This window comes from Neofelis nebulosa, chromosome 16, assembly GCF_028018385.1.
Source record: "Neofelis nebulosa isolate mNeoNeb1 chromosome 16, mNeoNeb1.pri, whole genome shotgun sequence".
NCBI classification, from domain to species: Eukaryota; Metazoa; Chordata; class Mammalia; order Carnivora; family Felidae; genus Neofelis; species Neofelis nebulosa.
Window position 1 is genome coordinate 9,435,500 of NC_080797.1, and position 13,268 is coordinate 9,448,767.

A 13,268-nucleotide genomic window follows, 5' to 3' on the forward strand; every position below is an offset into this window, starting at 1 on the left:
GACCCGCACCCCACCCTGCAGTGCCCGGTCCCCCCTGGCTTGCACCATGTCCCTTTCCTTTCTTCTTCCTTTTCCATGGGTGGGAGGAAGGGCTGCAGAATTGATTCCACAAACCGCCTTTGAGCCTCGGGCGTGGGTTAGGACTGTCGCAAATAACAGAAGCCCACTCACGCTGCCTCAAGCTAAGAAGAGAATTTATCCAGCTGTCTTGTGGGGCCCAAAGACAGCCACGCTTGGAAGGAGGGGCTAGAACTATAGTGCAGGGCAGACATCTCTCCGTCCCGCCTCTCAGCTCACCCCGGCCTCCCTCTCCATTCCCGGGGCTCCGGGTTTACTCCTCGAGGTGGGGGGGGTGGGGGGGTGGGGGGGGGCGTCCAGCCCGGGGAGGAGACGGGGGTGTGTCCCGTCCCCAGGACACGGCTGGTTGGCTGCGGTCTGCTAGTGCCCGCTTCTGGGCCAATCAGCTGCGGCCCGGGATGGGGTCTGGTTGCACAAAGGGGCTGCTGGGCCTCACCACTTTGACGAGCAGAGCGCGCATTGCTGGGCGCAGGGCGCGCGGACCCCGTTCCTTTGCGGCGCCGGTGTTCAAACTCCTCGGTCGAGGTTGCACAAGGGGCGCGTGGTTGCTCTGTACCGAGAGGGGGCTGTTTCTGGAAACCACGCAGAAACGGCACTTCCTCCTCCTCCTTTGCCGCCTCCCTCTCCTTGCGTCCTCTCCCTTCCCCACCCTCTCCTGACTTCTCCAACTCGGGGCCAGCCCTTGCTTTGTCATGTTCTCCGCAGGAGGGAGGCCGGGAGGGGCCTTCGAAAATGGACGGAGCTGGGGTAAAATTAGATGGGCTTGCTTAAGGCGGCTTTTGTGGGTGCAAGTGAGAGAAACACCTTGAACCCACCGAAAGCAAAAGGCGTATCCCCGGGAGGGCAGCGCAGAGCGCAGCGCGGGATGGCAGGTCGGGAAGGATGCCAGCCTCAGAGGCGAACTTGGAGTCCCCATTCCATCTTACAAGCTGTGGGGCTGGCCAGTCTATTCGACTTCCGTAAGCCTCAGTTCTCGTCTGTAAAGTGGGGATAACAGCGCCCGTTTCAGGGGATGGTTGCGAGTTAACTGCATTGTGACGAGGTCGTGCATACAATGCAGGGGCGACGCCGACCAGTAGATGCGCAGCAAATGTTGGCTGTTGTGTATGTAGTCCAGACAAACTACATGGTGGACGGGAGCTCTCACTTCTGGAAGGACACTAGCTCGCGCTGAGTCTCCGATCAGCGGTGAGGTGACCGTATCCATTGTCCTTGTTGGTGGGGAATCGGGCTTGCTCAGTCTCCCAGGTGGGAGAGCGGCCGCGCACGGTCCACGCGTTGCCGCGTCTTGCACGCGGCTGCCCCCTTGTGGCCGTGTCCGCGCACTGCGGCGGCTGCTTTGCCGCCTTTTCCGCTCTTTGTTTCTTCCTTCCAAGGCCCAGCCGCTCAGACCCAGAGGATGACCCCGGACTTTGGCAACCCTGGGAAGTGGTTGGAGGAGGAGCCCAAGCTGAGGAGCTCGGTTCTCAGCTTTGGTGCAGGTGCCGTGGGAGGGTGGCGATGTTCTTTCCCCGGAGTGGTCCCAGGAGTGAAGCCGGGCGGACCACCCAGTCTCACGCACTTGGTCCGTCTTGTCTTTGAAGCGTTTGAACTGGTGCTTCTCCACCTTGGCGACACAGGGGGAATCACCTGCGGAGCTTTGAAACAAGCCCCGCGCGCAAGCTGCAGACCCATGCTGGGGTTGGCCACAGGCAGCAGGGATTTTTATTTTTTACTTTTATTATTTTTATATTTGAGAGAGAGAGCACGAGTGAGGGAGGGGCAGAGAGAGAGGGAGACACAGAATCCGAAGCAGGGCCCAGGCTCTGAACTGTCAGCACAGAACCCGACGCGGGGCTCGAACTCACGAACCACGAGGTCATGACCTGAGCCAAAGTCCGACGCTTAACCCACTGAGCCACCCAGGCGCCCCTCCCTGAGCCTCTTCTGGCCGAGGCCTCCTCACTGGAGTCCCGCAGACTCTTCCCTTTTCCTTGGTGCTCAGGGCTACACTGTGCCTTCTCCATCCCTTTGTGTCCAGTGTGTCCTCCCCCTTAGCTCATTCCATGGCCGGGGGGCCGAGGGGGAGGGTGTCATCAGAGGCTGATGAATGTGATGAATGTGCCTCGAGCCCCAGCCTCGTAATTCCAGTAGTATCTTCCAGGAGATCCTTCACGTGGCTCCAAATGAGCTGGACACTAACCCCGCCCTGCCTTTCTGTCCCTTCTCCCCTGGAGCCCCTTGCCTTCCACCCAGCTCCCCAGCCCACAGCCCGGACCCGTCCTCATCGCCTCCCAGCCCACACCCTCTCCGCCCCGTGCCAGGTCAGGCAAGCGTGGCGGCCCCCGTCACTTTCAGCCCTTCCCGACATACCCATATGACGAGGTTCAGCAAGAGACTAAGTCTAGGAATCAGAACGTGCAGTCCAGGGGTTTGCACGTGTAATCGCCTGAAGTGACAGGTGACATTTGTTTATCAGAAGGCGTGGGCAGTAGGAAGTGAGGTTCTTGGAGAACCAGAGACCAGAGGTGCTGTCTAAACCGACTGCATTCACTCTCGAGCCTGTGTCTCCTGGATCCCCATTCGGACGCCTCGCCTCTTTGGACACTCAGCACCCCGTTTTCCTGCCTCTTTGCTCTCTTGTCTCCCGCCCTCAAGGTCTTCTCTTGCCTTCCCATCAGCCCCAGCCCTGCTCTGTAGGCCTCAGTTTCTTCCTCTTTAATTAATTAATTATATATATTTTTTGAGAGAGAGAGAGACAGGGTGCGAGTGGGGGAGAGGCAAAGAGAGAGGAAGACACAGAATCCAAAGCAGGCTCCAGACTCCAGGCTCCCAGCTGCCAGCACAGAGCCCGACGCGGGGCTCGAATCCGTGAACTGCGAGATCACGACCTGAGCCGAAGTCAGACGCTCGACCGACTGAGCCACCCAGGCGCCCCAGTTTCTTCCTCTTCAAAATGGGGATAATGAAAGTGTTTCTGCTCTAGGGTGTTGTAGGGATTCCGTAAAGTCCTAGCATAACGCCCGTGTGCAGTAATCCATGTGACAGATGATAGTGGCTTGGACCAAGTGGTAGCCGTGGAGGTGGCGACAAGTGACAGGACCCCAGGTTGTCACCTACTCCTGCCCCCGTAATACACCCAACACCTAAACCTTTGCACCCATTTCCTCCTCACTCAGGGATGCCTCGTTTCCTCTCTCCATGCAAAAATCACAAACCCATATCAGCCCTTAAAAGCCAAACTCGAATCTGAGCCTTGGGTGGAAGTCCTCCTTCTTTACCCGCTCAGGACAGCACGGTATTTACCCAGTGGGCTTTCCTGGAGAGTTGCATGCTGAGCTACAGTCAGAGCACTCTACAAGTTGTAACTGTTTTCATCCTCACAAAGTGCCCCGCGACTCTAGTTTGTTATCCCTTCACAGTCGAGCGACTCCCTGAGGTCACAGAGGAGGTACCAAAACGAGGGGGAGGATCCACTGGTTTTGGCTCTGAGTGTGTGCTCTTAACGACTCAATACGCTGCTTCTCCGTTAGAGTGCCGATGGTCACAGGCCATCAAGTTGGCCTTTACTGAGCGCCGGGCACTCTGCTGAGCACTGGTCACAGGTTCATGGTTGAACCTCATCACACACATGTTGCTCTCCGCACGTGGGTTTGCATCTGAGCCCCAGCACTTGCTGGCTCTCAGCTTTTAGCACTGGGCCACCTGGCAAGAGCCCTCCCTCTTGGCCCTCCCTCCCCCAGGGCTTGGTGACCGTCTGTGGGGTTGACGTCCCTTGGGACAGAGCTGGCGTCTCTCTGGCATCTCTCTGATGCCCCCTGGAACCCAGTGTAAGTTCACTAGGCCCTCCATAACAAAAGACCACTTAAACGGCAGAGATTTATTTTCTCATAGCTCTGATAGCTGGAAGTCCAAGGTCAAGATGTTGGTAAGGTTGATCTCTTGAGTCCTCCTCCCCTTGGCCTAGAGATGGCCATCTTCTCCCTGTGTCCTCACATGGTCTTTTCCTCTGTGCATGTCTGTGTCCCAATCTCTTTTCATGAGGACACCGGTCATACTGGCTTAGGGCCCACCCCCAATGACCGCATTTTACCTTAATTACTCTGCACATACAGCCACATTCTGAGGTACCTGCGATTAGGACCCAAATTTAAGAACTTTGGTCGGGACACAATTCAGGACAGTTATGTCAAACTCCAAAGTGCTGATGGGACGGGCCTGTAGTGCCTGGCTCAGTCCGTAGAACATGCGACGCTTGTTCTCGAGGTTGTGAGTTCAAGCCCCTCGTTGGGTGCAGAGCTTACTTACAAAAAAAAAAAAAAAAAAATGCGGATTGTCCAGATCGATTAGAGTAGATGAATGAAGTGGGTGGGCTGGGAAAAGACTTGGCCTCCTCATTCTTTTATTTTCCCACTTTTGACATTTTTCCCCCTGAGGCACCACAAAAGTATTTCCCTTTCGTCTTTACTATGTGAAAGACCAGTGCGGGACCATCTGTTCACAGCTGCATCCCCGGCTCCTAGAACAAGTGCCTGTCACCTAGAGGGGGTGCTCGGTCAATATTTGTTGAGCAAATGAGTGAGCAGAAAGGCCCTGGACATTGGGGAGAGGCAGAGACCAGGGTGAATACTGGCTAAGGGGTTAGCCAGCACTCAGCTCTGGTCAATGGTCAGATTGGCTGGAATTCAGAGGTCTCTATAAATCTCGATTTTGCCACGATAGCAACGAATTCACAGAAACGAGAACATGAGGCAGATCCGTTGGCAGCCATTGCCCTCTACTAAGGGGGTCCCACCGTGAGCCGGCAGGACAGGCCTCTGTGAGCAGCCTGGGGGCGTCGTGCTCTTCCAGTGGAGACGGGAAGCTGGAGGTGAGGGCCTGGGCCCTTCTGCCTGTTCCTGCCCCTCAGGGACCCCCTGCCTGTGGTCGTCTCTGCAGGAAGGCGACGCGCTGGGCGCCACGGAGAAGCTGTGCAGGCAGCTGACTTACCACCTCAGCCCCCACTCGCAGTGGAGGCGGCACCGGGGGCTGGTGAAGAGGAAGCCACAGGCCTGGTGAGTCACGGTCACCTGAGGTGGAGCTGCCCTGCCCCCTGCCCAGCCTCCCCTCCCCCTCCAAAGTAGCCCAAAGTGAACCCATGCCAGGCTGGGTGTTACACCACACTCCCTCCCTGGGGGGGGTGAAGGGAGGAGCTGAGACCAGAGGGCTGGTCTTGGAAGGTGCCCGAAGGAGGGGAGACTGAAGGAGGGCATTCCACAAGGGCGAGAGCGATGAGGGGAGCTGCAGGCGGGACCCCTGTCTGTGGATGGGGAGCTGGCGAGTGTGGGCCCATTCAGAAGGGGTGGGTGGGGAGGCCGACGGGAGGAGTTTCTAATTCCTGGTGTGCGGAATATGGGTGATGAGGTTTTGGGGTGATGGTGGGGTGGTCCGGAGCAGACGGCCAAGAAAGAATTCTTGAAGACGTCTTTGGTGCAAAAAAAGGTGATTTTATTAAAGCACGGGGACAGGACCCACGGGCAGGAAGAGCTGCATTGGGGTCGTGAGGGGTAACTCGTTATATACCTCAGGTTGGGAGGGGGTCGGGGATAGAGTAAGTCTCTAAGGAATTTTGGCAGCAAGGTTTCCAGCACCTTGAAGGGCTAGCCGTTGCTAGGGAAAGGCCATTTATTACCGTTTAATAAAACCTCAGCCACGAGACCCTTTAGATGTGTATCAGGGGCCATAAGCTTGGAGTATGATGGCATGTATCTTGGGGGAGTTGAGATGAAGTAGACTTACAGGATCCTCGAGGTTGGGACAAGTTAAGCTAAGGTTCTCTTTTGCCCCTAGCAAAGTGTCATCATGGAGGCAGCTGAGCTCCCAGAGGACGGTCACTCTGCCTGTGCCAAGGACTTGTCAATGGGCTGTAGGCAGTAAGGGAGTAATTTTTCATTTGTCTTAGTTTCCCACATCACCATGGCGAGCACTCAAACCCCCTTTCCTTTGTTCTTGGGTAGCCAGGAGTGTCCGAGGAATATCATGTAGATGCCACCTGCAGGGGTGGGGGGGGGCGGTGTGCCAGCCTGTATTTTGCCCTCAACTTGCCCCAAGCTCCCTCATCATGGGCACTGCCACTGGATCCCCCCCCACCCCCAGTTCTCCTGGATGGCTCCTAGGGAGATCCAGACCCCAGCCGTGCCCCTGGCCCACACAGCAATGGGAACCCTCAAGGGGTTTTGGACCTTCTAAAGATTGGGGGGTTCAGGGCAGCTGGGACACAGAACGTGTGGACCGAGACAGGTAGCACCATAGGAAGCCAAGTAAAGGGGAGCCTGGAAGGAAGGCTTTCTGGAGAGAGCGCCCCTGCCTTCCTTGTAAATGACCCCGGGGCAGAGTGGCTTGTGTCCTTCCCCTAGACTGGGTGGGGCAGGACTGCCCTCCCTCACCCACAAGAACTCTGGTCCCTTCTGGACTCCCCCACTCCAAAGCCAGGAGAGGAGCCGGATCCTGGAGGAACAGTGTGAGGCTCTCACGAAGCAAGCCCTCAACTGGGCTGAGGTCAGGGGGACAGAGCAGGACAGGAAGACCCGTGGAATCTGGAATGCCAGGCGGAGTCTGTGAGCTAGGTCTTTGGGGTTGAAAAGCTAGAAATGCGAGCTCTGCTGGAATCCAGGCGCCTCCTCTCCTGTCTCCCCAACACACACGTGTGTGCTCAGCCCATTCTTCGTTTCAACAGCTTCGCTCCCCTCAGGCGGCTTCCCATCCCACTTGAGTCTAAACAGGGCCCTCCATGATGGGCCCTCCGCTCCTCTGTGGCCTCTCACCTCTCACTTCCCCTCACCGCAAACAAGGCGGCCTTCCTGCTGGCTCACAGACACCAACTCTTCCCAGCCTCAGGGCCTTTGCATGTACCCACTCTGCTGGAACTTTTACCAGACTCTTCTGATGGCCCACTTCTTTAAATGTCAGCTCAAATTAAGTCCTCAGAGAAGGCTTCCTTGAGCAGATGGGTCCAGGCTCCTCTCACTTCAATCTCGCTTATTGTCTGTCTCACCCTCCCCCCACCCTCCCCCCGCAGTAGAGTGAAAACAGGGATCTTGTCCATCTCGTCCACTACTGTGACCCCAGTGCCTAGGACAGTGCCTGGCATGTAGTGGGAGCTTAACAAACACTTGCTGAAGGATTGAACGAGGTAGGGGATGTTACTGTCGCCATTTGACTGGCCACGATCACCCAGCTGCTTGGGGCCTTCCGGCTTCAGATCCCAAGAATAGAGACTTCTGTCCAAGCCGCCATCTTTGGGCTGCTGCTATTAACATATGCTCTTGAAATAGGCCGAGCCCCCTCCACCTTCCTCTCCTGCCCACGGTTGGAGCCCTGAGGCTCATGTGGTACCTGGAAATGCAGAGCTCTGGCCACAGAACGAGGGGCAGGAAGAGCGAAGAGTAGCAGATGGGAGAGTGGGAGGGGGTGCAGAGCACTGAGCCTCTAGGAGTCGGCAGCTACCTGCCCCCCAAGCCCAGAGCCCCTGCACCCCACCCCTGCCCGTGGTCCTACAGGGCTCTCCCTAAGGATCCCCCCATCTGGTGGGCAAGATTATCCTGCAAGAGAGGCCTCAGGAGACTTTGTGGCACTCTTGGGGACACAGGAAGCTCAGTCCAAGTAATGACAGCAGCAAATACTTCTTCATAACTCATGTGGACAAGGCATTGTCCTAAATGCTTTGTGCCTATGACCTTATTTCATGAACAACTCTGTGGTACGCGATTAGCTCCACCTGTTCAGGTGAAACTGAGGCACAGGGTTAGAGGTCACGTGACTAAAGGTCACATGCGTAGGAAGAAAAAAAGAGTAAAGATGCAAACGCAGGCACTATGGGTGCCCAGAACGTACCCTTACTCACTGCAGAAACATCTGGGCCTTTCTTTCCCTTGTGGCCCCTCAAGCTCTGGACAGCCGGGCCCAGCCAGGCTGAGATGTGAGGTAGTACCACGGGGACCAGAGGGCCTTGTCTCTCCCATCCCTGGCATTGCAGAGAAGGTGGCCCCGTGGTGGCGGCCACTGCTGCCCCCAGGAAAAGGCCCCCTGCTTGAACGTCGCTTGTGCCTTCTCCCCTTCAGCCTCAAGGCTGTCCTGGCTGGGAGCCCTCCGGACAACACGGTGGACCTGTCGGGCATCCCGCTGACCTCGCGGGACCTGGAGCGGGTGACCAGCTACCTGCAGCGCTGCGGGGAACAGGTGGACAGTGTGGAGCTGGGCTTCACCGGCCTCACGGACGACATGGTCCGGCAGCTGCTGCCGGCGCTCAGCGCCCTGCCCCGCCTCGCCACGCTGGCGCTCAATGGCAACCGGCTGACGCGGGCCCTGCTGCGTGACCTCACCGACACCCTCAAGGACCCCAGCAAGTTCCCCAACGTCACGTGGATCGACCTGGGCAACAACGTGGACATCTTCTCGTTGCCCCAGCCCTTCCTGCTCAGCTTGCGCAAGCGATCCCCGAAGCAGGGCCACCTACCCACCATCCTGGAGCTGGGCGAGGGCCCGGGCAGTGGGGAGGAGGCCCGGGATGGGCCAGTGGGCCAGGAGGACCCTGGAGGCGGCTCTCAGGATCCTGCCGAAGACCATGAGGGCAGGGAGAACATAGGCAGAGTTCAGACATGACACAGACGCAGGGGGGGCCTCCCCAGGGAATCCTGGTGGAGTAAGATGACTGAGGCAGGCTAGGGGGCCCCACTAGGGGCCTCAGGCTGTCCCCCAAAATTGGCCAGGGCAGCCCCAGCCACGGGAGCCAGACTGTAGCATCTGGAAAGGGGGTTAACACTTTTCTTTGGTCTCCACTGCCCCCTTGCTAATCTCCTCTGCTCCTGAGAAATCATCCTTGGCTCGAGAGGCAGATTTGTGGGAGCAGTCTGTTTGGAGATGCAGAAAGCTTGACCTAATGTAAGAACTCACCCCAGGAACGGAGTGCAGTTCTGGCCCTACATCTAACTTCCTATTTCCTGATAGAGAATGTTTTCCCTATTCTGGGAAGCAAACTCCAGCCAGATGCTACCCTGATAGCCCAGATGTGTGCCCCCACTCAAGGCAGGTTGGAATCTTTACGCTCCTACCTGGCTGATGGTGGGGGGTTGGGGCACTGGCTGCCCAGAGACTCCCAAGAGCCTAGTCTCCATCCTGAGTCAAGTAGGTTCTACCTCCTCCCTGTAAAGCCCTGGGGGCTCTGAGGAACCACTCCCGTCTCCGCCTCCATTTCTGATGCCCGCACCTCCACCTGGGATTCCAGGGCCCCACCCCAGGCCCAGCCACCCCACACCCTTCAAAAGAGCATCCCAGAATGCCTACAAATACCGGCATGCATAGAGGCCCACCCAGAAACCCTACACCATAACCCCTGCCCCAAGCCAAAGTCTACCAGCCCTTCACTAGGGTTCAGTGTTGCTAGTATGCAAGCCAGAGTACTGCCCCTTTATAAGTATCTTAAGGGTCTTTCTCAGAATTTTTCAAAGTCCCCGAAGTAATTTGTGATATGGAGCACACTCCCAAAACCTCCTATGGAGGGCTCCTTAAAAAAACCCAAGACCATGAGATTAAACTTCAAACTCTTGGCCGATCTACTGCCTCCCCAAAAGCAGAGGTTCCCAAGGGGAGAAAGCAAAGGTTTTTTTCACCCTCTCTTCTTACTCAAGGCCTACAAGCCTTCTAGGCACAATAAGCCTAGACCCAAGGCATAGACTTCAAGTCCAGGGAGATTGGAAAACAGCCCTTTTAAGCTGAAAAAAAAGCCCATAGATGGTGACCAGACTGCTCAGGCAAACGGCAGACAGCTGGGAAGCACGGCCTGATAGGCCTCCAGCCTCGGTGACAGGCAAGATCCCAACTCAGGAAGGCAGCAAGATGGGGGCTAGGTCAAGAACCAGACTATGGCACCTTGCCTGCCACTGCTCAAAGGTTGGACTAAGCAGTTTCAGGAGGTGGAGGCTATGCAAAAGGATGTGGCCCAAGGGGAACAGACTGGAATCAAAGGTGTGGATGCCTTAAATGCTTTGGAACTTTCACCCTTAAAGTCTGAAGTTGTTACAGGAGAACAGCTTAGGCCGGACCATACAGATGTTGACAAATGCCAATACCTGGACTGCTCATATCTAACAGCAGTAATCAAACTTTTCTCCAAATACATTTTTAAGAATCAATACTAAAAACCATCCTTTATTGCAGTACTGGTTTATTGTCATTGCATGGAAATGCTAATTTCAGGAAGAAATAAGCTTTAGGCTTAAGAACTCAGACCCTCACCCAACAGAATTCATACAAAATTAAAAAGTGCAGAAAGCTCTTTGGGCAAGGGAGAACTAGAAATATATTTGTAACACTAGAAAACCAACAGTGACCTATCTTAGAAAAACACATTTGTTGGTTCTACTGCTGGTAACGGAACAGGCTCTGAATCTCAGCCTCAGGTAAGTAATGTTTCCACACCAACTACTGAAGTCTAGGTTTTCAGTCCAAGCTGATGGTGGTCACTGGTCCTCGCATGGCTGACCATTCTCTGGGAAGATAGCCTGCAAAGACACTAAGTATCAGTCTCAATCTCTACTCCAACCAACGGTTATTCATAGCATACACAGATATCTTCAGAAAACCACAGGTTCAACACTACACAATCTGCCGGTAATTCCAGCTATTTTTAGGCGATTTCATCATTTGATATCCTTTTTCTGTGTATCAGTTTACACAAAATTAGCTTATTCATTCTACCACGGAGGGGGAGGGGGCCCTTGTCCAGACAAAAGCTTACCTCTACTTGGGCTGAGCTGTGGCACCACTGGCTTCAACTCCACACTGCTGATCGCTGATTTTCGACAACCCAGCACTCAAAACCTGGGGCAATTCAGGCACCCCTAGACAGGCAGCAGATACCAAAGACAAAACAGGTAGGTCTTATCAGGATAGCCTCAACTACGGCTCCCAAGTTCATCGTAATAGAAGTTCTTGGAAACGTCCTGGAGATGCTTTTTTGTAAATTAAACCACAGAAGTCTAGAAGTCTTAAGTGGCTTCTTTGGATATCGTAACCTCCACTTAAGTCACATCAGTTTCTAAAAATACTTAGTTTTAAAGATAGAGAGCAAGCACGGGCAGGGGAGGGGCAGAAAGAGGGAGACAGAATCTGAAGCAGGCTCTAGGTTCTGACCTGTCAGCACAGAGCCCAATGCAGGGCTGGAACTCATGAACTGCGAGATCATGACCTGAGGCCAAGTCAGGTGTTTAAATGACTGAGCCACCCAGGTGCCCCTAGTCACATCATTTTAAAGATCCCAAACCTAAAGCTGCCATTTTAAAGGACGAGGAAAACAATCTCAGCAAATAGGCGATTTGTTCAGGATTATACAGCAGTGAGATAAAAAGGAAACTCCTGGGTTTCCTCTGCACTCAGCTCCACGACCACTATGAACCATAATCAGGATCTCAGAGATGTTGCCAATAAAGGTCAAGGGCTACACTGACACAAGGGATTAGGTTAACCAGATAAAATTCCCACTACCTAACGAGAACTTCACCTAATGTAACAGGGAGGCTCACTCAACCACTAAACTTCTCCAGAGATCAAAACTCACCTCAAGGCAGGCCACTCATCGCTCGAATCCTCAGCTGCTACGATCGCACGCTAACTGGCAACCTGGGTGAATACAGAAAATAAACGTCACTGCTCAAACCAAGATCCGCCAGGACACCGGCAGCTGGGGAGGACTTGTTGACTGCAGTCAGCCAGCAACTGTTATCGTCAGTTATCGCTTCTGACGGCACTTCCTATAAGTGATTTCATCAGAGCAGTCAAGAACCTCCCCACTCCCCAGTACCACTCCAGAAACCCGGACACCACCTGGAAACAAGCCGTAATTGGCTCCACAAACAACCAGGCCGTTGGCTGTTCTCAGCAACACACTGTGATGGTGCGGTGTCCAATGCACAAACTTTACAACTGTAAACTATCAGCCAATTCCACTGCATTTGAGCAACCAAAACGTTCCAAATTATAGATCCAACCCCGCCCGGACTAGGTCCTACCTTAAGGAGAGATCCTGCTCCCGGCTGGAACATGGAGGGCGACGCGTGTTAAGGGCCAAGTTCTGGCAGTGATGTTCAATCACCCTGTCGAGGTTTCAGCGACTGCGGTCAGACAGGCATAAAAACCGTCAGTTGTCGATTCTGCCGGCACTTCCTAACATCATTATCATCGGGACACTCGGCCAAGCTCTCCTCGTGGCCCCCATTACCAACCTCACCTGCGAAGCGCGCTCACGTGCAGGCCGACCCACGCTTACCACTTCTCCGGGGTTGGCGCGCTCCCCACGGCGGGTCCGGGGAGCGGGGGGCCCGGCCTTCGGGGACCTCAGGTTCCTGGGACTGCAGCGGCCCTACGGGATAAACAGGCACGCGGCCCTTGAGCCTCGGTCCCCCGCGGCCCTGCGCGACTCTCCCCCAACCGACGCGCCCGCCACGAAGCCCGAGCCGCCCTCCACTCCCCACATAAGCCTCCCGAAACCTTCTTTGCAGAAACTAGGAAGCTTCTAGCTCATTTGCCCCTGCCGCCAGCTACTAAGCTAAATTACAAAACCCGCTTACCTCCATAGCGACTCTAAGGGAAAGGTCGCTTTAGCTGCGTGCCTTGCCTTTAAGGAGTCGGAATATTCCATTCTTCACAAGAGGGAGGGTCATGCTGGCAAAGACTCACGGGAACTTCCAGCCCATTTAACGATGCAGACTCCGCCCCACCACCCCAGGCCACCCCCCCTCCTTTAGAGCCCATGGTCTCTTCCATGGCCCCGGATAATGTGACTCGCGGCGCCAGGAGTGCTCCAGGGCGCATGCGTGGGGGCTGAAGCGCTGTAGCAACGAGGCGTTGGGGCCCCAGCCGCTTGTGAGCTGCGTGGTTTTGTGCAAATCACTCAGCCACCCGTGAGCTTCTGTTGCTCCTCTGGTCATGAAGATACCGGCACCGCAGAGGTTACTCTGAGGATCACATGAGATATCACACCTGAAACAGCAAGCATTCACAAATAGTAGTGCTTCTGATTCTAAGAAGCGCTGCCAGTTTGCTCTCTTCCCGCAGCTGTTTCAAAACATCCACGGAGTCTCTCAAAATCCCTTCTTGCTGACAGCTCTCATCACTCTTGAGAATGACCCCTAAGGAGCAAGCAGACGTCTTCTCTGGATCCGTTTGCATCCTTTTTT

The 13,268-nt window shown here is 55.2% G+C and overlaps 1 protein-coding gene, 1 long non-coding RNA gene and 3 other non-coding genes across 7 annotated transcripts in view; 1 reads left to right on the forward strand and 4 right to left on the reverse strand.

Annotated features, from left to right (window-relative positions):
* LRRC75A (leucine rich repeat containing 75A) overlaps window positions 1-10,424 on the forward strand; it is a 45,479-nt gene extending 35,055 nt beyond the window's left edge. Inside the window, exons 5-6 of one of the 2 annotated variants that reach the window (XM_058702921.1) lie at window positions 4,996-5,111; window positions 8,157-8,547. In XM_058702921.1, coding sequence (XP_058558904.1) covers window positions 4,996-5,111; window positions 8,157-8,411 — 371 coding nt within the window. In that variant the 3' untranslated portion in view covers window positions 8,412-8,547. Of the gene's footprint in view, window positions 1-4,995; window positions 5,112-8,156 lie in introns of both variants that reach the window. The other variant, XM_058702920.1, reaches the window with a different exon arrangement.
* Window positions 10,242-12,775, reverse strand: LOC131497031 (uncharacterized). 2 transcript variants are annotated; one of them, XR_009254726.1, is made up of 6 exons: window positions 12,660-12,775; window positions 12,362-12,451; window positions 12,102-12,203; window positions 11,651-11,712; window positions 10,832-10,934; window positions 10,242-10,595 (listed from the first exon to the last, which is right to left on the reverse strand). It is a non-coding gene; the product is annotated as an uncharacterized LOC131497031 (long non-coding RNA). The 2 variants fall into 2 exon arrangements; XR_009254725.1 differs by lacking the exons at window positions 12,102-12,203; window positions 12,362-12,451; window positions 12,660-12,775 and having other exon boundaries at window positions 11,651-12,074.
* On the reverse strand, window positions 10,666-10,739 carry LOC131498648 (small nucleolar RNA SNORD65). Its single transcript, XR_009255529.1, has one exon. It is a non-coding gene; the product is annotated as a small nucleolar RNA SNORD65 (small nucleolar RNA).
* Window positions 11,796-11,866, reverse strand: LOC131498628 (small nucleolar RNA SNORD49). The gene has a single exon (XR_009255510.1). It is a non-coding gene; the product is annotated as a small nucleolar RNA SNORD49 (small nucleolar RNA).
* Window positions 12,208-12,278, reverse strand: LOC131498629 (small nucleolar RNA SNORD49). Its single transcript, XR_009255511.1, has one exon. It is a non-coding gene; the product is annotated as a small nucleolar RNA SNORD49 (small nucleolar RNA).
* Window positions 12,776-13,268: the final 493 nt, after the last annotated feature.